At 32.4% G+C, this 27,852-nt stretch overlaps 2 protein-coding genes across 3 annotated transcripts; one reads left to right on the top strand and one right to left on the bottom strand.

Moving 5' to 3' along the window:
- The first annotated feature begins 397 nt into the window (after positions 1-397).
- Positions 398-9,905, top strand: LOC143076061 (collagen alpha-6(VI) chain-like). 2 transcript variants are annotated; one of them, XM_076251692.1, is made up of 11 exons: positions 398-538; positions 1,284-1,299; positions 2,621-3,262; positions 4,069-4,089; positions 4,397-4,831; positions 5,203-5,331; positions 5,804-5,833; positions 6,736-7,170; positions 7,812-7,946; positions 8,826-8,858; positions 9,800-9,905. In XM_076251692.1, exons 1-10 carry the CDS (start codon positions 509-511, stop codon positions 8,846-8,848), a joined length of 1,896 nt encoding a protein of 631 aa, XP_076107807.1. In that variant the 5' UTR covers positions 398-508; the 3' UTR covers positions 8,849-8,858; positions 9,800-9,905. The 2 variants fall into 2 exon arrangements, with proteins under 2 accessions (XP_076107807.1, XP_076107806.1); XM_076251691.1 differs by having other exon boundaries at positions 8,826-8,877.
- A 1,444-nt stretch (positions 9,906-11,349) lies between these two features.
- LOC143076060 (collagen alpha-6(VI) chain-like) lies at positions 11,350-26,019 on the bottom strand. Its single transcript, XM_076251690.1, has 11 exons — positions 25,883-26,019; positions 24,190-24,205; positions 21,950-22,570; positions 21,477-21,533; positions 20,508-20,951; positions 19,621-19,752; positions 19,071-19,097; positions 18,297-18,737; positions 17,356-17,490; positions 16,594-16,644; positions 11,350-11,463 (listed from the first exon to the last, which is right to left on the bottom strand). The coding sequence occupies exons 1-10, from the start codon at positions 25,949-25,951 to the stop codon at positions 16,619-16,621; spliced, it is 1,968 nt and encodes a 655-aa protein (XP_076107805.1). The 5' UTR covers positions 25,952-26,019; the 3' UTR covers positions 11,350-11,463; positions 16,594-16,618.
- Positions 26,020-27,852: the final 1,833 nt, after the last annotated feature.

Here is a 27,852-nt window from a genome sequence, read left to right as displayed (position 1 = left end):
ATTAACATGTTGCTACCTCAAACCAAAACTTATTAGATAAACTAGTTTTTATAATTTGTTCACCAGACGCGCGTTTCGTCTTCAAAAGACTCATCAATTTCGCTGAAGTCAAATTAAGCTCGAAGTTGATGGGCATTGCGGACGACAAGGGTTTTGACAATACAGTTAAGGCACTCTATACCTACCGCAGGACATCTTTCAATTTTGATTTTTTTTATTTACAGTTAATCTACGATTGTGACAATATCACAGATAATTAATGTCATCACAGAAGTGCTGACTACTGAGCTTCAATTTGACAAAACATTTAAAATCGATAGTCATACTCAACAATAAAATCGGAAATCGTTGTCCCTGTCCACTTATTGATAACTCATATCTAACACCAACGTTCATCATTTCTTATCCGGTTATTTCTCAATAATTTTAAAAGAAGGCGATTGACAACTTGTAACTTTTGTATTTTGTCAATTTGATGATTTAGACGACAACTTCTCAGTGTTGGAACATGGAGCGTTTAATCATCTGTTTATGTGTGGTAACTATTTTTTTTACTTTATGTAAAAACACAATCATTTGGAAATACTATTTGGCAGTATTTGCACTCTATTCCTCTGTATAGCGTTTAGATTTTTTTCAGTATTCTTATACATATTAACTTTGTCTGTATATGTTTGTCCGATATTTTAAAGAGTTCAAATCGATGATTCGTTGATCAATTACGTACAAGAATATTATTAAATCACACCTTGAGCGAGTGCTCAAATTTTCATGTAGCCATGAAAAGAAGAATTCTAAAATAACTGTTTAAAAATAATTTTGAAACGTTGTTTTTCTGTAGAGCGCTCAGGTGAATTTTTCGTCACTTGTTAACAAACTAGGCTTAAACATGATTATATCTTCCATAAATGTTAACCAAGCATATGCAATTAATCGTCATCTAATCTTACCTTGAGAGGCGGTAGATCAAGATATCAAGACTGTACATGTAATCACTATTAAGATAGTCAACTTTCAATTGTATATTGGAACGCGACGTAAAACAACGCGTATATATAATTGCCATTTAGTATGTTCATTATAAACTTTAAACTTATTAAGTGTTAAGATCAATAAGACGACAAAAACATATTCAGTGTGCATTTCATTGCTTCCTATTATTTTTCTGTGTATTGGATATTTCAACTTAGTTAAATTCTAACTAAAGACCAAACATTTTTTAAGTATCTGAATATGAAAAAAAAGTTTGAATATATACCAAAAATATGTAATTTTTTTCGCAGGTTCCATGTTTGCTTGGTAAGTAAACGTATAATTAACACACTCATGTAAAACAATGACTAGTGCGTAATTTTTCTCAATCAGTTATTTTGTTCGCTTTTTGATTCAAAGAATCGCTTTGTTTAGCAATTGATGTTTTACTTTCAAAGACGGCGAAAATGCTTGTATCAATATTTGTGGAATATTTTTTTCCCAGACGACTACTAATCAGTCTAATGTGTTCCAATTGTTGCACCTTCACTGTTTAATTCCTCTTTTCCTTTATTGTGACATCATTAGAACAAGCTAACCTCAACACTTTTCAAGCCGTTGGCACAACGGTGTTGGCCACTTATGGAGTTGGAACTGCTTACACTTTTACATCAATCAGACCCAACCCGGTTACTGTTGATGTCATTTTCTAAAACTTTATTTTATGTGTAGTTAAATGTAATATCTAATTTGTCTAGATTGGTTGAAACGGCATTTTCGGAATTGCCATTGCCCTTTTTTTCGCTAACTGATGGGTTTTAGTTTCTCTCTTTGAATATACTTCTATTTTTTTTATTCGTATTACTTAAAAATGTTAAACGAGAACAAAAAGTACAATATTAATCTATGTTGATATATGATCTGATGTGAACATTTCTATTGTTTATTCATACTACTTGTAATAATGTTGTTTTAACATAAATGGTACTTTTTCTGCACTATATGCGCTTTTCGACAATCAGTGTCTCTTCAGCATCTTTAGTGATGCTCGATGCCACAATATTTGAAAAATCAACTTCTTATTTGTGAGTAATGCGTACATAATTAGAATGTTTATATAGAGTTTCCGAAAAAAGACAATACCCATAATTTCTTAATTTATTACTATTTGTTTTCTGTAAGAAAGAAATGTTTCTCGTTAAGGTGGTACCTACCACTACAGGGAGATAACTCTGAAAAATCAGCTAAGCGTTTTAATCACTTGTATAGTTTAAAGAAATATTAAGCTTCTCAATGATCAAAATTAGTGTTTGTTAAACTGATTTCTATCCAACCAGTTTTTATTCCGAGAAAGGGATTGGTTAAAGTTTTCTGAAATTTTTATATTATTTTCAAGGGTCCAAGTAAATATTTTATAAAAAATTTATGAAAATTAAACGAGCCAAATTAATTTTAGTCAAGGTGTTGGGTACCACCTTAAATCGTCATTGTGAAAAAGTTGTAACTTAAATAAAATAAAAGCAATGTAAGGGTGACGATAGTAAACCTTCTTCAACCAATAATAACTTTTAGTGTTGAATAAAAAGCTATTCGAAATGACCTTCAATTTGAATTTTCATTTTAATTGTTCTTTTACAATTTTAAATAGCGATGACCACTCCAGCTGTCGACGAACTTAAAGTTTGTGATCCTGTAGATATAGCATTTATAGTAGATACATCATCAAGTTTATGGTACAAACATTTTAAGCTACAAATTAAGTTTATACACGACATCGTTAGTCTATGGGACATTGGACCAGGAGATCAACAAAGCAGAGCGGCGGCTGTGTCATTTAGCAGTAGATTGTTTCCGGAATTTGGCTTTTCTGACTCCCAGAGTAAGAAAAGTGTTTTGGCTGCGGTGAATAACATTACATACGTTGCAGGTGACGCGACCCGGATGTATCTTGGACTGGAATACGCCCATGACACCATTTACGCTCTTGGTAACGGTGAACGCCCAAATGTCCCAAATGTTGTTGTTATTCTTACTGATGGTGTGACTAATCCAGGACATTATGACAATTTCACGAGGGATGTTGGTAAGAAACTGACACAAACACAAGCTGCACGAGTTAGAGGTCTTCCAGCCAACCTCTTTGCTATAGGGATCGGTAATGACGTTGATGAGAATGAAGTGAGAGGGATGGCCAGCAAACCTGCAGAATCGTATAGTCTTTTTGTTAACAATTTTGATGACCTTAATTCCAATTTTGTTAAGAGATCAGTACTTCAAAAGGTTTGCGGATGTAAGTATTATACCACATTTATGATCAATTGTTAGATTGGTGTAATATAAATGTATATACATGTATTACTTGCAACGCAATGTCTGCATTAGAAATATATCTAATAGAAGTGGATGACTTTTATTGTTAAACGGAAGTTTTGTTTGAAACAATACCCGAAATGCTGAATTTGAAAACTTTGTTAAGTGTTGATATGTTCTTGTTTTTAATTCAGGATATTCAGACAAATGGGTTGCAGTCTGTCTAGTACATCTCATAAGACTTTAAGACAATTTGGTAGTATGCTTTATTTTGTATAATAACAACTTCATCAGGGACTGAAAAAACATATTTCAATGCAATATAATGTTCTTAACTGTACTGAATTTAAAGCAATGAATAAGTCTGAAAATTGATTAGTACTAACAACTTGAAATAGTGTTTAAAAGTTGCGTTGTGTTTTGCTGTCCATTGCCAAGCAAGCAGAAAGTACATGTAAAAAATATTTGTAGTTGATGAATATGTTATCGTCCGATGCATCGAAAAAGTTAAAACTTGACGTTAAACAATAGCAAAATGAAAAAGGGATTTTTATTTGATAAATTTACATTTCTTTTATTAACAAACATTTTTTTCTAAGGAAACTATGTGCCATTTAGGCGTATCTTCGGCATAAAACTAAACGGTGAAATCTATAAAATGTGCGCGTCGTACTATGAAATATTAAAAAAAATAATCAAAATACTTCTCTGGGAAATATATATATTTAGTCCCGAAAACATGTTTATAATGTTATAATTTAAACACATGATTTTTGTTTATTGTAGCATTACCACAGAAAATAGAAGGTAAGTGTTCATTGACACGTTAGAACTAATAAATCGTGGTTGTGTCTGAACCAAAAACACTTTTGATTAGAGAGTCACTTTCGAGTTTTCACTTCAAAAACTAAGATTGGTAAAACAACTAAGAATTTTAAATAATTACCAACAGAGTATAAGTAAGGTTATTGTTATTGTCTGGCCTAATACAAAAGTCGACTGAAATAGCGATTCTATATTGACAATACAAACATTGGGAGGGGGCTAATTTAACCCTTATGCAGATTCTTTTGAGACTTACTATTCTAATTATTATTTGTGCTCAAATCAACAGAATGTAAGCAGACGAAAGCAGATGTCTTTTTCGTTGTTGACGAGTCTTCTAGTTTGCATCGACATCAAAATTTCCAAAAGGAACTTAACTTTGTCGCCTCTGTGATTGACCAACTTGAGGTAGGACGCGATGACGTCAGAGTTGGAATGATGACATTCAGCAGCGACCCGAGAATGTTGTTCCAGTTGAATGACTTCAAAACAAAGGAACAGATTGCTTCGTTACTGAAATATATTCCATGGCGTGGTGGGGACACATATTTAGACAAAGCACTGAAACTTCTTATGTCAGATGGTCTTGTGGCAACACAAGGGAGCCGAAATAATGTGCCACAAATAACAATTGTTATCACTGATGGGCAATCAACAAATCCAAGAGAAACAGAGAAGATGCTGGTAGAATTACGCAGGATGAACTTCATTGTGTTTGCTATAGGTATGCTTGAATTGTTACCATTTCAATCCAAAATATAGCCACAGTGAGACATATGTTTCTAAGTAAATTGATTTTTATATTCTATGTACAATACGAAATGGGAACAGTCACTTCCAAGAACAACACCGACTATTAGTTAATCGTGTTGGTTCCATTTTGATAAAAAAAAAAAGTAATGTTTATTGTGAGTTATTCTAAAGTTCTACTGTTTTGACACATTTGTAACTACACCTTTTATAGGACATCATGCTATATAGAAGCAACAGTAGTATACCGCTGTTCGAAATTCATCAACTGATTGAGAAAAAACAAATCCGGGTTACAAACTACAACTCTTAATCAATTAATCTATTCCAATTATTTTCTTCTAGGTGTTGGCCCAAACCGAGATCCCACAGAACTACAACGCATTGCATCCGATCCGTCATATGTACTTGAAGTGGAAAATATTGATGGCTTGGTTGAGATACGGAAGAAGTTAATCACTCAGCTGTGTCCAGGTATTCAAAAACTACATCATACTTTAGTATTGTATTTGATAGTTGTTGTAAATTTTTTCTTTTATTTTTCATTATGCTAATTGTGAAACTCAATCAAATAGTTTGCCACGATAGAGAACAATATTTTTTTTAACCTTAATTCCCATGTCATGGTTATTTAAAGTTAACCTGTACAACAATTTACTACATCATATTATACTTAACGTAGAAAAAAGGGACCGGTTAAACAACTGATATGCACGTGTGTTGCTGCTTTTTGTATTTAAGTGAACATGTTTTGTTCAGTGGCAGGTTTTACTTTGTTCTTTTGATCTTGTGGAGTACCGATTAGGAATATGTTCAGCGCTATTGTCTTGTAAACAAAGGTAAGGGCTATAGTCTAGTTTTGGGCAAGAGGCATATTGGAAGAACAGCCGACACAGTGAGAGCGTATATTTCTAAATTTTTCATGTTTTTTATTTATATATTTCAGGAGATCGACCAGAACCACCAAAGCCAATCAGTAAGTTATCGTGATAATTGCCATTAATGTAGATATAAGATGATATGTGCTCATGGTAAAGTAAACTACCAAAAATATATAAATATAACTCAAACGTTTACGCTGATTTCTAAATATGCTTTTTTTCGTGACGTTTTGTGTTATTACATTTGCTGTTACAAAATGTTAAAAATTATTATAAATTAAGGAATGTATCTCCCTTATGCAAAGCTCTGATTCCTTTCAAGGATTTGGCTATACTTTTGCATCATAGCTCTTCAGTTTTTATATAAGCTTTGGATTTTACATATTTTGGCCACGAGCATCACTGAAGAGACATGTATTGTCGAAATGCGCATCTGGTGCAGAAAAATTGGTACTGTTAGTGTTATTATTTAGCTCTCCTAAGTTTCCGATGTTTTGCACTGATACTATAACATTTCCAATTTCATCTTGATTTGTCAATTCTTTCCAGAACAGTTTTATTACTCATATACCAATATGTTTTCCCATTTTTTATATATGGTTCAAACTTAGGGAAGTATAGCCTTATAACGATGTGTCCATTTGATAATACTATGAACAATAATATATATTAAAAAAAGGGACAATACATATACATAATGTATATATAACGGTTTACCCCATGACATGAACCAAATATTTGTTGCTTTATTTTGCTAATATCACTCAACAGAATTACCTTGTATTTTAAAATCAGCTTAACAATGACAATTTGTAACACATGAGCATTTCTTTGGACTTAATAATATGTGTTTACCTATATTTTGAGTTATAAGTTGGGCGTGGCTGGCAGGTCAAATCGTGCTTTTTTGGCTAAGTTATCAATCTAGATTTTCTGAAACCAATTACCATATGTTTTCCATACATAATACTTGAATGAAATGCTATTTATCCAACAGCTTGCCAAGGAGCGATTGCTGACATCATCTTTATAGCTGATAGTTCAACAAGCATAGGTATCACTGCCTTCAATAACCTTAAGGAGTTTGCGAAATCTGTGGTAAACAGATTTACCATCGGTCCAAACAACACTAAGATAGGTCTTATCACTTTTGCTAATGATGCTGAATTCCAGTTTCGACTGAATACGTTTAATGATAAGGATGAAGTGATAAAAGCCATCTCAAGCATGCCATACAGTACCGGAAATACAAATACCCATAAGGCTTTGGAAATACTCAATAAATTTGCGTTTACACCTAATTTTGGAGGAAGAGGAAATAGGGTACCTAAAATAGCTATCGTTATTACGGATGGGTCATCGAGACAACCAACACTGACCAGAACTTTGGCTATTAAGGCTAAACAGCAAGGAATTATGATGTTCTCAATAGGTAAGATCTATAATGTTTGAAGGTCATTAAAAAACAATGTATTTAGAATGGAGAAACAAAAATCTGTACAATCAGTATACAGTAATTTAGTTGATCATGAAATATTTAATTAGATTTGAGCTAGGGCTTATTTCCCTTGTATTTTGCATCGCAGGATATCTGTATCCAAAAGAAAAAAAAGTTTATCCGAAAGAAAAAAATATAGTTTCACGTATAAAAAAATATTTGTTTTGGTTTACGAAGTCAAATTTTTGTATTTTTTGGGATAAATTCTTACATAACTTGTGAAAGTCGCCGTCTCCAAATTTCACATTATTTGGCGTTTTTGGTATTAATAAATAATGATATTGTTAGAACCTTTAAGTAAAATCATTTAGCCGTGATACTATGAATTTAAGCAAAGATTGAAAGACTTTTGTTTAAATATCCGTGGTAAATTGAACCTAAGTCTAAGCTACTTAACAGATATTCTGAAGGGCCTAGTCTTGTCCTCACGTCTTTCACGGTACTCTTTGTTATATGATTTGAAAGATATTTGAGCCAAAAGTTGGCAGTGTATTTTTCAGAACCAGTTGAACAATAAAAGAGAATTTCAGAATCTATACAAATCGATTAACACAATTGAATTCTATTTTTTGTAGGAGTTGGACCTTACATTGACCAGAATGAGCTGGACATAATGGCATCCAGTCCTACCTCAATGTATTCGTTTTCTGTTAATAGTTTTGCTGCTTTGTCGTCAATAGAAGGTTCTTTGGCTAATAGGACATGTACAGGTACGTCATGCGTTATCAGGACGCACGGAAAAGTGACACACCTTACACATAACTTATGCTGTAATTCACCTGTCAGACATACGTATGATGCTTAAATAAAAGATGTTGATATGTTTTGAAATGTTATGTCGCTTTTCTATCCATTGGTCCATTTCGGTCAAATATTTCTTCACGTTCAAGTATTACTGTAAATTCATCTATTTTCATGGCTACAAATTTTCCTGGATTGCAGACAAAAACTATTATTTTGCAGATACATTATTTCATAGATTTCGTGCATTTCTAAAACTTTGTACACATTTTTACAACTTGTACAACAATAAACATTTACATTCGTGGTTTTCATATTACCAAAGAATCAACGAAATTTTGAATTATCCACAGTCAACATCCTTGGATTACAAATAGTTAGATTTAAACGTTACTTATTATCTTAATTTCAAATAACACTCGTAACTTTGCCTACACAAAATTGAAAGAGTTATTGCATTTATAAGTGTTGACATAAAATCATTACTAAAATGACTGCTTCGTACGTTTTGTTACAAATTGCATCCATTATTAAGAAATGAAAAGAAATATTTGCATTTATATGTTGAAATTTTGCATGGCATTTATAACGTCTCTTTCACATTGACTGTCCATTAAATGTGGTATTAACAGTACGTTAACTAGTTGCTTTGGCATACAATGAAATTTTATTACAATTAAAGAGAATGTTACTAGACAAAAAGAAATTTTTATCAAGATATAAGTTTAATTCAGTATACCAAAGGTGTTCCTTAGTTGATTTTCTCTCTGACAAAATCAATGTAATAGATCATATGAACAGAAAAATTCAACATAATTCATTGATAATATTTGACATTTTCATTGCAGCTGCAGGACAAAGAAATCCATAAGAAGATATATGTGAGCTATAAATAAAATGATTTGTATAATGTCATGGCATTCTTCTTTAGTGTTGTGTCAAAATGAATAAGAAGACAAATTTAAGTATGTTTCCGTCCAAACAATTATATGATTTCATAGTACTGAAAGTCAAATTTTAGTACACTTGATTACTCTTAACGTATTGAAACGTATTTTCATTCCATCTTACTTTCGTGTGTACCTTAAAATATTATCCATTTGTATATTTATTCGTCAAGGCAACGTTATGTCATACATACCTATACGTAAAAAGCACAAGTATCACTTGATATGCAGTGATAGAATGAAATTCAAAACAGTGTGGCTGTGGCCATTGATTGACACATTAAATTCATCCATTGACTGGGACAATTTACGTGAACGTTTGTCTGTAACGACCACTGTTCACGACGTACCTACGATAGACATGTAAACTGTGGGGTCACCAAAGGTTTCTTAACGCCTTTAATTATAAAATAATTAAAAAAATTAATCAGTAATAACCTATATGTTTTGATTTATATAATTGATATAAATCAAAACATCGTGTTATTTCTGATTAGTTTTTCGAATTACTTTATTAAGGTGTTGAGAACCTTTGGTGACCCCATAGTTTAAGTGTCTTTAAAACGTACATAGTGAGCAGTGGTCGTTACATACAAACGTTCACCTAAATTGTCCCAGTCAATGGATGAATTTAATGTGTCAATCAATGGCCACAGCCACACTGTTTTGAATTTCATTCTATGCTTGATACATAATTGAAATCCATTGTTCGATATATTGAACTTTTTCATTGAATATTGTAAATATTTTAGAAGAGTAAAGCAAAACATGATGACCGGGTACATTGTCTTTCACGGTGAAACTTTCAACCAATGACCAATTGATTTTTTTTATTTGAGTATTGTGTATAAATATAACATAAATGTATATTTCAGGACTTCGATGGGATAGCATCCATTTCGTAAAGACTTTACAAGAATTCGGCTGTCAGTACATCTTTTATCTAAATTATATCTTGTACCAATAAAATTTATTATCGATTCATTGTATCAATTTTCAAACTCCAAACCATTGTATCCAGGTTCAGTTTTCAACAATTCTGTTTGCATTCTGAATAGGAGTGTTAAAATTTTCTTTTGGAATTTCCGTCATCTGACAAAAATAAAACAGCGCAAGTCCACATACTACACATAACGGTTAATCCCCAATTTTGAGAAAGTTTTTCAAAGTAGTTGAAAGCAATGGAGAAGGAATATGGCTGTTACGTATCTGAACAACTTCTGACGCAAATTAGATGAACGTGCATTTGAGTAAACCTCTCTAAATCTAGATTATTTTTTTTGTTTGAACTGTTTTTACATTCGTCATTTCAGGGCCTTTTATGAATGACTACGCGGTACGGGTTTTGCTCCCTGTTGAAGGCCATACGGGGAACTATAGTTGTTAACTTCTATGTCATTTTGTTTCTTGTGGAGAGTTGTTTCATTGGCAATTTAATCATACCACATCTTCTTATTTTTATATAGAAGGTCAGCAATACCAATATGTCAAATTAGAGAAAACCAAATGCTTGGTTGAAGCTAATAAAACTAAAGGAAAAACAATCAAAGCAAATCCACATAAATATAAGGGGATGTGCTATAGTATTCTCAACAAGAACAAAACTATCCATATTAGACACCAAAGGATGGGGATGAAAACGAATAAAAGTCACCATAGGCTTTGATGATAATGAGCAAAGTATATTACGATGTATGTACCATATATAAGTTGGTATTACTACTTAAGAATAGGAAAAATGTTGAGCCTCATATTCATTTCAAATGACAGATGTATACCAAACAATCTACGTAAAGATGCAACTAATTTTTCCGAGGTTTGTCGGCAAAAGCCAATGTTTCTCAATTTCATTTTATCATCTATTTACACCCTGGTTCTGTCAACAGTCAAATTTATCGCTTCTACAGGGAAAACGAAGTCGGTGACCATATTTTTTTTTAATATCATCTAATTCGTAAGACAAAGAGGAAAAAAATATCAATTTAAAAAAAAATTCTATGGAGCGGTTCTCGTGATTTATACCAGAAACCAAAAATTGTAGAAGAAAAATATAGATTTACCCTATATATTCAATGTAATTTAGTTCCCTCTCGGACCATTTTAAAAATGGATTTTTCTTGAAAATATAAGTCGTTGACATATACTTTTTTTTACATTTTCTGATGTATATTTTCAATATCTAATTGAGTTCTAAATTAAAAAAAAATCTATGGACTAGTTTATTTACTGATCCTTGACCTTACGGAACGGATTACTATAGTGACTTCAGATGACCCCGATTTATCACCACAGCGTTATGGTCATATATCAACTGCTTGGTGTGCCATGACATTGCAAGGATGATCACTATCAAAATGATCTTGTTCGGATATGATAAAAAATCATATTACTTTTCTTTTAAAAAGCCAAAGCATCAACAACGTAATCAATGCTGCATGCTTTAATGAACAATTTTGTGTAAAAATAAAGGGAAAAATACATTAACTGTTTTTCATTCACATTCATTTGAGGTACACTGCTTACTTGGTTATGATACTGTCTGAAAGAAAAGAAAATAAGTAACATTATAACATGGATATCTTAACTAAAGTAGTTTATGCTGGTCAATATCTCTTTACGGATTATTCCGTAATTACTTTAAAATACAGGACGATTTCAAACACGGATATGAAGAAATGCGATTGAGAGAGAAGAATCACATCACCTTTCAATACATAAAACCATTTGAGAGTGTATATTGCACATGAAATTCAGAAAAGTGTTTTTGGTTTTGTGAATCATGAAATCCTCACTAGCTATTCCCAAAATAAATTTAAACAATTTGAACGGGATAAACAGTTACCTGTTTGTTACCTATTCCTTGATTTGCAATTGAAGGAAGAGTTATAACGATTGTTGCCATTACAAATACATGTACTAGTATATCTTTTGATTGAGTTAAGCCATTTCAATTGATATTTTATAGAATGTCTTTCTATGTTGTGATGTTACACTTAGTCTATTGTTTCAGGTAAGGGTGAAGGTTAGTACCTATTAAAACGTTTAAATCCGCTGCATTTGTTTGCACCTGTCCTAAGTCAGGAACCTGATGTTCTGTGGTTGTCGTTTGTTGATGTAGTTCATAAATGGTTCTCGTTTCTCGTTTTTTATATAGATTAGACCGTTGGTTTTCCCGTTTGAATGGTTTTACACTAGTAATTTTTTGGGGCCCTTTATAGCTTGCTGTTCTGTGTAAGCCAATGCTCCATTTATGTTGAAGACCGTACTTTGACCTGTAATGGTTTACTTTTACAAATTATGACTTGGATGGAGAGTTGTCTCATTGGCACTCATACCATATCTTCTTATATCTATAGAGTAAAACATTTAGGTAATATCAACTTCAACGTCCAAAGAGAAATAATTCAGTCAAATTGATTATTATAATTGTTAAAACACAAAGATATACGATATGAATTTATGTTGACGTCTATAACATTTGAAATCTGTAATTGTAAAAATCGATGGGTCTTTATGGCACCTAAATTCATAAATAGTTATAAAACAAGTCTTTTAAAATAATTAGAGCGATTTTTAAACTAAATTAGAGGCCTTTGTTCCACATATAACGCTTCGGAAAAACAACAGAAGTTGTAAAAAAGATCATTTCTGCAGTTAAATCTTTCATATTTAAAATTTATAAAAATTAACGGATATTCCTGAGTCCTGAATATATGGATTTAAATAATGATGATATAACATAAACCCAAGTTATCATTTTAAATTGCCATCTAACTCTCTGTAAGAAAGGATTGTCTTTTTATCTGGAAAAAAATTAAACTTAACTGCAGAAATGATCTTTTTTACAACTTCTGTTGTTTTTCCGAAGCGTTATATGTGGAACAAAAGCTTCTTGTTGTCAAATATATGGTCATAAATTCATTGATAAGAGAAACCATACAGTGGCTTTCCTCATCACCAAACTGATCAAAAAGAGGTGTACTTCGGGCTTAACTTCAAAAGTACACCGCTTTTTGATCAGTTTGGTGATGAGGAAAGCCACTGTATAGTTTCTCTTTATCAATGAATTTATGACCATATATTTGACAACAAGAAGCTGATGACTTGCAGATGCCTAGCCTTGTTTTACTTTTGTTACAAACACTTGAAATGTCATTAGGTAAAGAATGTATAATGAAGGTCACAATATAAAGTGTGTATACAATTTTTAATGTTTCCATATCTTTACATGTAACTTCATTTCAATTGATCTTGTTGATTTGTAATCACGACAACGTAGTTTTATTCAATACTTCTTTCATATGTGTGTATATTAGAAGTGGACACATCCATCATGCTTTTTGAAAGTTTCATTGGCTTATAGACCATATTTTACATGTGTTGTACTAGGACAAATACAAAAATAAAATAAAAATAAAACTTCAATTTATACAAATAATTGCACTCTGGAAATAAATACATACAAAAGAATAAATCACAATTAAATATCATCGTCAGATTCCTCATTTTCACTATCCTCACTGTCCTGAAATATGCTATCATCTTCAACATTGTTTTCCTGAATATTATCACAGATATTAAAAGGTTGAATGTCACCCGTAAGAAAGTTGCAATAAATATCCCATAAATTTCTCACAAATGAATATGTTTTAGGTTTTAGAACCCTCTAAGGTGCAAGATTACGTGTTTGTGCGGCACGACGGAAAACTTTCTCAGATGACACTGGACGAGCAACGTGTTCATTCCAATCCAAAACCCCTAAGCCCGTTCTGATTTCATAAGTTTTTTCTCCATAATGAACCCTTTTGTCAACATATAACAGAAGTGTATTGTGAAAACTTTGGATATAATGCGTATGTAAACAATGTATATATTTCTCTGGCTTTTTATACATATACAAGGACTTTATAGCCTTTTTCAGAAGTCCAGCTGCAATGTCATCTCTTATCATAGTTCGGGATAATGTATAATAAGGTTCAGTTTTACAACGTGAAGTTTGATTGCACCATTGATGGTTGTTCTGGTAATGGTTTACAATATTGTCAAGTGATGCAATGAATCTCTGAGTTGATCCTTCACAATTTTTCATTGCCCAGTATGTATGGGTCTTTACCCCTGCCACTTTATCTGCCAACTCTCTATGCCATAATACTCCATGGTTTTGTTTTTTTTTTTGCACCTTTTGCTACTTTTGTTATAGCTTTCCTTACTTCTTTTTCAGCATGCCATGTGTCAAGGCAGTCTGTGACATTGGGTTTGTCTTTCTCTATGAAGGAACTTATGGATGAGTTTCTGTCATGGCTATGACAACGCACATTAACAGTCTTTGATTCTAAGTCTTCATAAAGCTTCTTTGTTCCATAAAGTTCATGTTTTTGTGAGCACCTTTCAAGTCTCTTAGTAACATGTTGGTAACTGAGTACTTTGTGAGTTATTTGACCGAGGGCAGTAATATCCGAATTGAAGCTATTCTTACGACATGCATGTCGGGCATCTGTCATAATATCTACAGAATTACAGTTCATCTGCACATTTTCCACATTGCTGAATGGTATGGTTTTAGCCTTTTCTTCTGCTATAGCATCAATAATTGACATATCCCTGTATTATTTTACAGATTCACCATATATCTCTGCAATTTTGTTCCGGAATCTTTTACCTGGAATTCCTAATCCATTAAAGTCAGAAAATCTTTCATACTGAATTTGGAGAATTCCGTTACACATATAAGCATGAAATATCTTATGGTTTACATAGTAATCACCATGTAAATGTTGCGAAAAGCTCCATAAAAGATACCGTTGGTAAAGATCCTGGGATAATAATGTTAGTCTCGCAACATGTCCACAGTTCTCGTAGTTTACAATTTCCAGATTCTGATACTGATTGCGAATTTTCAAAAGCTCCTGAATCTGAGAATATGTACAAACAAACAATTCATTTGGATTTATGTTCATGTCTGGCTTTTCTTCATGATCATTGTCATATGGAAGAAGAGCTGTCCACAGTTTCTTGTTTTTCTTGTCTCTCCATTTTTTCTGATGATTTTGATGTCATCCTATTTAAATCCATCAAACAGTTGAATAATTCTGTATTTGAGTTAACCTTTAGCGTTTTTTTAGCCTGATCAAATTTTCTATCAAATTCTTCCTTCTGTTGTGTTGAGTCAAAGTGAAATTCAATAGTTTTCCTAACTTTTCTGTCATATGAATAATTTTTTGGAGTACCATCTACCAAACGCTTTCGACATGACACATTTTTCAATTTTAGTCCATTAGTGATATCACATAATGGAGACCTTAAATGTTCATCCATGACTACAGATTGAAGCCACTGGTGAAGTTTACATCTTTTTAACAAAAGTCCGCCTTTTTTCAAATTGAAATTTGAAATAAAGTTCAACCAATCATTTTCATATTTTTATTCACATCATACTCGTATCATGTGATCAACATAGAATATCATATTTCCTTTGTACAACCTGAATCAAGAATCATTCAAGATGGCTGCCAGATTTGAAATGAAGCTAAATGTCTCAAAATTCCAAAAAGATCAGATAACTAAATTTATAGAAGATCAAGACTGGAAAGATGTTATAGCAGGTAATGTGTATATTTTGCAATTTTTATCTTTTTTCATAAATGAACTGATAATTTAGATAAAATAAAAAATATATTTAATGGATCATCATGTTCTTTATTTGAAATGCATTTTCTGTTTGCAATTTATGAAAAAAGATTCAGTAATTTTTTCATAATTTTAACTTGAAACATTATCCATTTAATTGTAAGTAATCAATATTTCCTTACTTTTACAGAAGTAAAAGACGTTCCTTTGAAAAGAAAAAGAAAACACAAAACAGCAAGATGTTCTTATCAACAATTGTGTGTTAGTACCACAATGGTAGGTGAAATGCAACAAGAAATATCAGCATCGAGTGGAGGAGTAGATGAACCCCAAGGAACTGTCGGAAACCAGGGAAAGTGTCCCTTTTTGACCATGGATTGGTCAAGGACAGTTACCTTCACCAGAAAATTCAGGAATAAGAAAGGAAATTTACAAACGTTTTTGGAAAATAATGGACAATTTAGGGGTATGGTATACTGAGGAGTACATGAACAGAAAGTCAAATATAGGAGGTGGTGAATGGGTAGTTTATCACCGACGGGAAATTATGCCAAAGTGTGTTTTGGATTTAGCTAGATCCAAATACCCTAATCCTAAAGACATTCCATATATTGGACATCAGTGGAAATGATGTAACAAAAACAAATCATTATGTGTGAATATTCAGTGCATATCTATTTTGATAATAAAAATTCTTTCCTCTTAAACTAAGGTCATTGTCTTTTCTAAGTGAACTGTTATCAGATGTGAAACCAAAACCTCAACTGTTTGGCAATTAAATCTGTCAGAAGTTGATAAAATACTGTAGCTGTAACAGATCATACAGATTCAGTCCGGACTGAAGATTTTCGGGGTATATAAAACGACACAGTCAAATTGTTTCATCAATGTATGGCTAATATTTCTTTTTTCTGAAAGCCTTTCTTCTGATGACTAAAAATGCATAGTACAATGTTATATTTTCAGTGAATTTAAAGAACAAAATAATTCGAAAAAGAACCTTCTTTTTTTTAATTTTATAACATGTGTCATAGTAAATTACCTATGTCATTTCATCAGTTGCATGTTCATCCTTGTTTTGTTTTCCTTCCAGCTAAAATAAAGGCAATAAACTTTTCACAATTACAATAGTTTTGGACTTCTGGTAATGTAAAGATGAAAGATAATGATATCGAACTTAGGTTTTTCATGTGATATAAATACTTCAACTGAGACCATTATGCATAACACATACATATATATACATTAAAGGTTTTTATTGGAGTTTTGCGGTCTCGTGTATAGCTAGGTTTTTATTGGAGTTTTGCGGTCTCGTGTATAGCTTGTGTTTTATATGTGTTTAGGGTTATTATTACCAAAAAAATCCGATATTCTCCTTGTCGTTTCTGTATCATTTGACTCTACTGGTGATAAACATCATCAGTGTATATTGATTATGTTTTTCGTATTTAACTGGCTAGACGCAATTGTGGAAGGATTCGAATACGGATAAAACGTGATGTCCGGTAAAAAATTGTGACTTTGGTGATAAATGCGGGTCAACATTATTTGGATCAACGTTTTTAATACGGTAATCAAGTCGTGATTTGAGTTTAGGAAAGATCTGAGGTCATATAATAGACAAAGGTAAAACCGATATGCAGAAGGATAAAGAAATTTAGTTGAAAAAGTGGGTTTTGGGGATTAAAATTAATCAAAAGTATATACATAGTGATTTATATTACCATGCAATAAAAAGATCTTTATAAAATTTATCAAATATAGAATAGTCTTTTCTGCTAAAAGGAAATACGGAAAATAGTACCTGTGCACGTCTTTTCTGCTAAGGATTCTTCAATAGATGATAAAGCTGCATAGTTGTCAACTGCGAAAGAATGAGTTTCAGTCGGAGAAGAGGCCATGATGTCTAATCCAGTCTGATCAATGTATTGCCCAACGCCTACAATAAAATTTACAAAACTATAATGCCATTAAATGAAATAAAATCATGCAACGATAATATTTTTTTGTGTTTTGTTTTTATTTGTAAATGAGATTTCACTTCCGTCAGACAAAAATATTTATTTTAATATTTAATAAACAGGAACATCAATTATTTCTTCACAATTATAATAGAACTGAAAGTTTTAGTAAGACATAGTGTGTTAATATTATCTATTTAATAATAAAAAGAGAATCCACACGTGTGTTCCTAAAACCGGGATCACAATGTTACACCATATTCATAAAATAAAATAACCGCCTCATATTTAAAAGATACGAATTTATGATTTTATTTCAATCGTTCATCATCAATTTCTTCATCTGTTTCCTCAACACGGCGCTGTTTTCATAAAGGGACTTAACACCACTTCTAACGGTGTATTGAATTATTCCTCGCCTACTAACCCCATATGAAATATACACGGTCACCTCGCGGTTGCTTTTAACCAATCATAATACCAGAAAAATATAGGAGGTAAGATCATTTGAATTAAGTTACAAGACAAGGTGCATCAATAGTACTGTCAGTAGTTTTTATGAAAAATTTATGGAAAAAATATTGTAAAATTGAAAGACAGTCACATCTCGTTTCGTATGAACCTCATAATGTAAAACTCCTCAAACGAAGAAATTTAAGAAATGCAGAGACAAAAAATACCAAATAATTATGATATAAAAACAATCAATTATACTGCAATACATTAAATAACATGAACAATACTTGGTCGTCCTAAAACATGTAAAAAATTAATGTATAATTACCTATTGCAAAAATGATGATCCCTTCTTGTTTTCCTTTCTCTGCTGCTATGCGTGTTGCTTCAATGTCTGTTGGTTCACCATCCGTTATCAAAATGGCAATTTTTGGAATCTTCCCACCTCGTCCGCCATTAAGGTTAGAGAAGCCTTGTTGAGTCAATAGATTTAAAGCTTTGTTTGTGTACGTCAACTGCATACCCTGTAAGTACTTTACATTAGATAAAGCCTTAAGTACTTCGTCCTGGTCTCTGTACGAACCTAAGGTAAATTCAAAGTTGGTATCGTTTCCAAATATAATGAGGCCCACTTGTATATCACTTGGACTGACAGTGAACCTCTTCACTACATCCACAGCAAACTTTTTCAGTTCGTTAAATGCTGCAGATCCAATACTCCTAGAGCTATCTGCAACAAAGATTACATCTGCCTGTGCCCCTTCACACGCTGAAAAAAATAACTTGTTGCTCTTGATATCATTACAAATTGTCTGAACCCCAAGGGTTATAACAAATGCCCCTTTTTAGAGGATGCCTTTATAACCTTGTTTTATAATGCAGCTGATAATGGCTTCAAGTACAGTTATCAAGATGTAAAGACAAAAATTTATTAATTTCTATTCATTAACGAACCCCAGATAGTGCAGAAAAATGACGTGACATGATATTGGCATTGCAGGAAATATCACTTTGTTTATACTATATTAGGTTAATAAACTCAACAAGAAGTATGCTAGTTGCAAGATAAATAACATTAATAATGCTTGTATTTGATACTTACTCACTACGGGTGGTGCTGGCTGGTCACCTGTAATTTACAAAAAATATGCAGTGGTAACAAAGACTAAGCAATCGCATGTGTATTTAATGAGAAATTCAAATAAAAAAACTGTTTCACCGAAGGTACCGATTCTCTACGGGCACTCAAGCTTCCTTCATCGATAAAAACAGACAGACACAAATGGCCATTACATCAATAAAAACAGATAGACACAAATGGCCATTACATCGATAAAAACAGACAGACACAAATGGCCATTACATCGATAAAAACAGATAGACACAAATGGCCATTACATCGATAAAAACAGACAGACACAAATGGCCAATAGTGTTAAACGTACCAATCAATCAATCAATCTAATGAAATATAAATGAAGGAACTGGTTTTATGTATGTTTATTAGTTACTCTTTAAACAAGTTTAAAGAGTTGTGATCTTCAATTTGTATCATATGAATAGTAGAGTATCTTGACGTCTTTGGCACAGTGTTTCTATGATGGATTTTTTTTCGTCCTCAAAACATCAAGAGCAATTTATATAGTAAATACCTTGTTCGCACAACTTGACTACCAATTCCTGTCTAATTGCTTGCAAACTTTGTACATTTTCTACTTCATAAACACGTGATGAGTCAGACGCAATTTTCTTCAACTCAACAGGATCACGGTCAGGTCCAACACCTGCGAGATAAATGAATCGGTTTAAGTTGTATTTTCAAGTAGAAATTAAAAAAAAAACAACATTGATTTGATATGACATTAATTTTCTATATCTCATTGTGACTTCCTGTGCTGTTAATTTTATAATCATGGAATGTATAGAAATATGATCATCCGGGGAAAAAAATCATATATAGCTAACTAATTACCTTATTGGTATATATCATGAAATGGATAATGATTCTAACCATTCTGACTGATCTTCAGAAAAAAATGACTTGATATTTTAATTTACTATGAAATTATACAGTAGGTTATTGAGTTATCTCTCTTTTGAAACTTACCGCACTGAATTTCAGATCTCACGTGAGCATTGGTTAGCAGAAAATAACTTTCTAATATAGTCAGTCTTTAGTTTTAATATATGTTGTTTCTTGTGTACTGTTGTTTGTGTTTTGGTCTTTCTTTTTTTGCCAAGACGTTGTCTGTTAATTTTCGACTTATGAGTTTGAATGTCCCTTTGGTATCTCTCGCCTCTCTTTTGCATTATAGAGAAAAAATAATGTGTTAACCTTGGAATCAACTATTCCTAGTGGAATGGTACTAATTACTTGAAATCATATATATTCTATACGTACCGTGTAGCCGCCTGTCTATTTATGGACGATATGTTGACCTTTAGTCTAAAACGGCAAAAATTACAAAAAAATAAATACAGGCTTCGAGACAAAAGCAGTGAACTACATGAAAAAAGGACTAATTAATATATGACATACCTATTGCAAATACTAAATAATTTGTTTGCCGTAACTCATTGACTGCCTTTTCAAACTCCTTTCGATCTGTCGCTCTCCCGTCAGTGATTATTACGGCTATCTGTGGAACACCATAACGGCTGCCGTGTGACGTTGATAGTCCTTCTTTCATTAAAAGTCTCAGAGCTTTATCCATATACGTATTACCTCCCTTCCAATCATTGGCATTCATCTCCATTAGTACTTTAGCGATTTCCTCTTTTGTTTTGAAATCGTCTAGTTGGAATAACATTTCCGGGTCATTACTGAAGGTCATCATTCCTACCCTCACCTGATCAGATCCAACGTCAAAAGCATCTATTACATCTCCCACAAAATTAAGTTCCTTTTTAACATTTTCAAATAAGTTCAAACTGGATGATGTATCCACAATGAAAAATACATCAGCTTTTTTCTTGAAGCATGCTGAAAAAATCACGGATTAAACTTGAGATAAATCAAAAACATTGCAAAAGTCATTCGATGTTCTAAAATACATTTTCCCTGTTGTGACAGAACTACTTAATTTACGAGTTAACTTAATCCGTAAAGAAGATCTTCGTTGAATATATATGCCAGACAATTTCTAATGCTCATGTAGTTTTGATTGTTTGTGGGTTTTCTGAATAAACTTGCTGTTTATTGATAGATATGTGACAGCAGTTAAATTTACCATTACCATATACACGTTTATCCGCCTCTGTGCGGATACTGCTGATCGTGAACTATAGTACCTTCCATCTGCCCAGTAGTCAGTACTTTGTTATTATTTAAAGAATAGCGCTATATGTAGTGACTTGAGTGGAAAATGTCCTAATTAAAAATGGACATTTTATTTTATCATATTCAAAGAAGTTAGAGCGTACCACGTGAAGGTCACTCAAGATACTATGTGACGTGTGCATATTCATAAGATCATTTGTTTTCTTTTTAATGATATACTTTAGTTACCTGGGTCGTCTCTCTGTGGTGGCTTTGTTGGAGCTGGTGGAGCAGGTGGAGGTACAACTAAAATAAATAAAAGTTGTATATTACTGAGCATTATATAAAAAAAGTATCAGAGAGTGATTGATTAGGGAAAATATTTTTTAAAAGAATCAATGTGGATTAAATTTGTAAGTTTTATGCTAAATGAGAAGTAATAATACAAGAATTGTTTATAAATTACAAATTTACAATAAAGGTAGCTTTCGTTATAATCTTCAATACAGAAAACTGCCTTAAAAAACGTTATCAAGTCCTTGCCATGGCTAAATGTGTCTTGACTGTTATGCAATTTAAAATTTGATATTTAAATTTATTGAGTCAGCCTAAAACATAAAACCCACATAAGGCATGCAGTGCACCCGTTAATGATAACAATACAATATCAGACTAGTAATTGTCAATACTTGTCAAACAAAGAATTAATTAGGTGCACTAACCTTCACAAACCCTGGTTAAAACTGTGTTCTTGATAACTGATGTATCGAGGACGTCATAGGAATCAACTAAAATACTGAATGTGTCCGATGGTGTGGATGCTATCCCGTTTATCTCGGTTTTATCCACCCCACTTCCAATTCCTATGGCAAAAACGTACGCTGGTAGGCTTCTTATATTAGACGCTTCAGTTTGAGTGAATTGTTTCCCTTCCAGACCAGTTATTGGAGCATGGCCAGGGTTTGTGTTGCCGTCAGTTAGGACTACTACAACATTCGCTATGCCGGGCCTCTCGCCATTACCAGTTGCAAAAACTGTTTTATGGACGTATGCCAAGCCCGCGTAGGTTTTAGTCGACGATCCGGATACATAATTTATTTTGTCAACGGCATTCAGGACATCCACTTTATTCTGGTCATCAGTGAAGCCGAACTCGAATACCACATTGCTACTGAACGAAACAGCAGCTACTCGACTCTGTCTTGTCCCGGGTCCGATGTTTAACATATCAACAACATCGTGTATAAAGTTGATTTGTTTGGCAAAATTAATTGGTCCTATGCTGGCGGACGTGTCAAGTACAAACACAATGTCTACAGGAATATCACACATCTTATGTAGGGCTGAAAATGAAATTATCGAAATGACAAAAATTCAAGTAGTGCTAAGAATGAGAGTTAATTACCGAAATGACAAATTTCAAATAGTGCTTAAAATGAAAATACGTTATCGAAATGACAGTATTCAAGTACTAAAGTAGAATGAAAATAAGTTGTCAAAATGACAAATTTCAAGTACTGTAGTAGAATGAAAATGAGTTGTCGAAATGACAAAACTCAAGTACAATGAAAAAAAGTGTTAGAAATTACAGCATTCAAGTAAAATGAAAATAAGTTATCGAAATGGCAAAATTCAAGTAGAATGAAAATAAGTTATCGCAGTGAGAAAAATCATGTAGAATGAAAATAAGTTATCGAAATGACAAAATTCAAGTAAAATGAATATAAGTTATCGAAACGGCAAAACTCAAGTAGAATGAAAGTAAATTATCGCAGTGAAAAAAAATCTTGTAGAATGAAAATAACTTATCGAAATGACAAAATTCAACTAACAGAAAGAATTTTCGAAACGACAAAATATCAGTAACATGGAATATTTTTTTGTCAGTGAATCAAAATGAAAGTTAAAATAGACAATATAATTTTGAACTAGTAAACTGCATTGATTCGTATGGGATTCAAATAGTGCCACAAATGGAAATGAGTTTTTCAATTTGCAAAATATTACTTAGGGAAAGACCGTTTAACTTCAGGAGGGGAGTTATGTTTTGTTATTCTGATCCCCAAATTGATGAAAAAACAATATTGTGGTCAAGCAGATGAAAAAAAAGTATTCCAAATCCAGATCTTCCCCAAACCTTTAAATGTTAAATTAAAAAAAAAAAAAAATTGATTGAAAACGTCAAAAAAACTAAGATGTGATATAATTTTCAATAAGCCCACTTTCCGCCAAAGACCAAAGGTCGAGGATGTAGACAACTATATTGTACCAAACGGCGTTAAACAACGATCACAATCCATACCGTTTAGAAAGTTATTACCGGAATAAAACAAACTTTTGAAACAATTCAAAAGAGAAATTAACGGCCTGATCGGTTATATATACGTATATGTATATTGGTGTGTATGTTGCTGTCTCGGTTTTGTATTTCTATGGTCCCTCAAAAAAATCAATGTATGTTTTCACACTTTCTAAATATATTGCGTTACTTAGCATCTAATGAGAAAATCCGCACACCATGACATAAATATAACAGATTTTTCGGTTCAATATTTACAATTTACATTATAGATTTCTATTCATATTATTAGTCCATATCAATTTCAAATACTGGTCACTATTCTAATCTATCGATATTTCATATATTTTATTCAGATGATATTCATTTATATATCATTTAATTCATCTTCTATAGCACCACGGACTAAGGATGATAATAGCTGTTTACTTTACGCCGTCTCAGCCAAAAAAAGCTATATCGCGGCGAGAGCAATTTCAAAGTTACTACGAACTAAGGACAAAGGCAAAAAGTTATATAGTATGTAATGATAATCGTAAGAGGAATTTTGTATCTGATTTTTTTTTTTTAATTTAAAAAAGGAACTAAATAAGTGAATTGAAATATGTCAGCAAACTTTTCTTTCTTTTTTATTTTCTGTGAAATAATTAAAAATGTTCTTACCTGATCGAGCCGCAACCTGTATAATAAAAATAATAATCATAATGATAGTATATTGTGGAGGTCAGAATTCCCCTTACTACTTTGTAGTATTAAAACTCATCATTTTCATCGGTGTTGTTTACAAAGTGAAAGAAGCACCTCATATTAAAATCTTGAGTAATAAATTCCATCGGTCATTAACAGAACAAAACGGACCAAAAAAAAAAAAACGGTCGGTAACGGACTTGTACATGTTAATGACCGGTTAGGCGTGGTTTCTCTGTTAATGACCGGTGGGGCGTGGTTTCTCTGTTTAGAGAGAAGTCCCTTGAATAAAACTTTTTTTTCTGTTTTCAATTTTATATTAAAGTTGTTGAATTGTTTACCATATATTTTAGTAAATTATAAAATTATAGAAAACTTTATTTAGTATTCATATACTGCAAAATTGCACTTAGATGAATGACAGTGACTTATAGTTACATGTATTACTACCACTGATCTTAACTCTTTGCTATAGCAATCGTACAATAACTCGAGTTTGCTTTGAACATTTTTAATTGATGAGAAGTTGTAAAAACATGGTTCCTCAATGAAATAAACATATTAGTTATTGAAGAACTGGTCATTATCGTGATTCATGGACTGCCCATAAGACAGTGGTTTTGACTACGACTTAGTCATTATCCCTGTCTTAGTCAATACCACTGTCCTTTGGGCAGTCCATATATCACGATAATGACCAGTTTTTCAATAACTATTACGTAAATAGAAAACACCTACATGTATATATGACCGTGCAAGATCCTCATGGGTAGTCAATGTCGTTAAAAACCACCCTCGAGACCTACATGTATGATCGATGTAATTCTTAGCTGTACATACATTTTGTAAATCTGTTTACTGTGACTTAGAATTGAGAATGGAAATGGGGAATGTGTCAAAGAGACAACAACCCGACCACACAGCAAAAAACAGCAGAAGGCCACCAATGGGTCTTCAACACAGCGAGAAAATCCCGCACCCGGGGACGGGCTGCACCTGGCCCTTAAACAAAAATGTGTATTAGTTCAGTGAAAATGGATTGTTAGTGCATCTTTCCACCTTGCAGTTTAATCAAACTTCTGACCTAACTGCAATTTAATTTATAACCCAAACTGTTCAACTTGTTTAAAATTTAAATCAACTTATGTCCAAAATCCACAGTTCTCACTGCCTTCTTACAATTGTGTATATGTATATTTTTTTTATTATTATTAAATAAGCTTTGTAAAAAAAATGTATAAATTTTGTTATTTTAATTGTCATTCAAAAGGTGAGAGGAAGTAATTTCTGAATTGCTATAAAAAATGTCTAAAACTAAGCGTTCATACATTTTTTCGTCTAAAAAGTATATTCATGAGAATCAGACATCAGTTTGAATTAAAACATGTTATATAAAGTAAAATATTTGTTAAAATTACAATACCTTGTTAATAAGTTTCCATGGGAGATAATCTAAAATATTTGATCTTTTGAAATATTGATCTTATTTTCCTTTAAAAATTCAAGAGAGAATATTTAAGCTTTAAGTATTTATATTTCACCAATTATTTTAGAGACCGAGGCTTTGTAGCATGCATAGAAAAAAAACACAATTTTAGAAGAAAATAATTTTATAACGTAAAATCATTTAAGTGATGATTTAAAAATGTAGAAGTATACGTTTACTTACATGATTCGTCATAAGGAGACCAATGCATATTAGGATATACATTATGCGGGCTCTGGATACTGTGCGCATGGGTGTTGCTGTCTGACATGTGAGAGGTTTTATACGGGTCGGATGTAGTTAGACCTCTTTGATTTTTTTAAATTAAATACCACAAATTATAGATAAGGACTATGGCATGTTATATCAAATATTTAAAGAGTCAGAAAAAAATAAACATTGACTTTTTCAAATAATTTTATAACTAGCAGCTAGTCATGGAGTGGTGGTTGATGTCCACATAATTAACAACAACACGGCAATTTTCGTTTGAAATTAAAAGTAATTATGTGTACTTTGCGTAATTAATATTACATAATCAACAAATATCATAATTTGGGGGTTTCTGTACTTTTATTTTGATCCTATTACGAATTTCGGAAAAACCGCTTCAATATTGATAACTATACGAGGGTCTAATAAGGGAACCATAAACTCCGTATTTTTAACTTCTTGAAGTCATTTTACTCTATTCTTTACATTTTTGCCAATCATTCTCTACTTCTTGAATCATTTTTTCTGTATTCTTTACATTTTTGCCCATCATTCTCTTTTCTTTAATAGTTATCCCACGATGACGCGGTGTGTCAGTGTAAGATCACCCCGATGGCCGGAGGCCAGAGGGTGATCTAACACTGACACACCATGTCCGAGTGGGATAACTATTTTACATTCCAGCTGTTTTAGATTAGACGAAAAACTATTTACAATTCATAAAATCTAGTTTAGAATGCCACAAAACCATTATCATGATTATAATATACTTTATACATTACTATATGATTTATACCCTTTTTGACCCCCAAACACGATGTGTAGATATCAAACAATGTCAACTCGCCCCACAGGCCAATCGGCCCAACCTATATCGCCACTTTATGAAAAAAAATCGCCCCACTCTTGTTTACCGACTCGCCCCACTTTTGAAAAAGTGTAAAATCAAACTGAACAATCACTGACAACTCACTTATTTACGAAAAGGGTTTAAACCCCACTGAATAAAGGTCTGCCAAGTGTTACTCGCCCCACTTGTAAAAAAAACATCTTGCCTCCTTTAAGTATGTTAAATTACATAAAGTTCGTATCCAGTCGTCCTGGTGTAGTGGTTGTGTCGTGGCTTGACATGCTAAAGATCTTGAGTTCGAATCCTAGCATGACTGTACCCTGGATTTTTTCTACGTGAATTTTGATAGATAGTCTTTTCCGTATAATTGTATATTTAATTATAAGTTTTAAAGTAGATTTGACATTCCCGCCAAAATGTTACAGAACATTTAGGAAAGCATGCATAACAAAGAAACTCAAACTGGGGTGATCTGGTAGGGGTGATCAGGCTCAGATCACCCCTGTTAGAACAAAGGAGCTGTGATGTAATTTTCAAGAATCAACGCTTATCCATTGTATCTATATCACTTATCCTCTAGTCATTACTTGTTTGACTGTTTTTCTCTACTCTTTGTTGTAGTTTTTTTTCCCATTAATCTGCAGTATTGGTCCATTATTCATTATTCTGTAACCCCCATCCAGACTTTCGTGTCCAAATAATCTACAATCTCGATATGCACGTTTTTGTTTAAAAAATATTTCGTACAATGTACAGAAAGGACTACATGGTAAATATATAGGCTGGTTCTCTGACATCATACGAGAAACCATGTCCGAGACAAACATCATAAGGATAGCGAAAACCAGTCTAGGAAAAATTGCACTCAAATATAAACAGAAATAAATGCTTTTAAAATCAAATATTAGTCGAAAAAAATCCAATATTTTTGAAGATTTTTTATTTATTTCGTGGATTACGATATTGGTAAAATTGTTATTATATGTTGATTCGTTAGCAGACAGATAGGTGAGTGAGGGAAGGAGGGGTCCTGATCCCGAAATCCGAAATCATATACAATGTTTACAAAAATGCATTATCTGTATTTTAT

This window comes from Mytilus galloprovincialis, chromosome 5 (assembly GCF_965363235.1).
Source record: "Mytilus galloprovincialis chromosome 5, xbMytGall1.hap1.1, whole genome shotgun sequence".
Taxonomy (NCBI): domain Eukaryota; kingdom Metazoa; phylum Mollusca; class Bivalvia; order Mytilida; family Mytilidae; genus Mytilus; species Mytilus galloprovincialis.
Note: the sequence above shows the minus strand (reverse complement) of the source record. Positions and strands in the feature narration are given on the sequence as shown.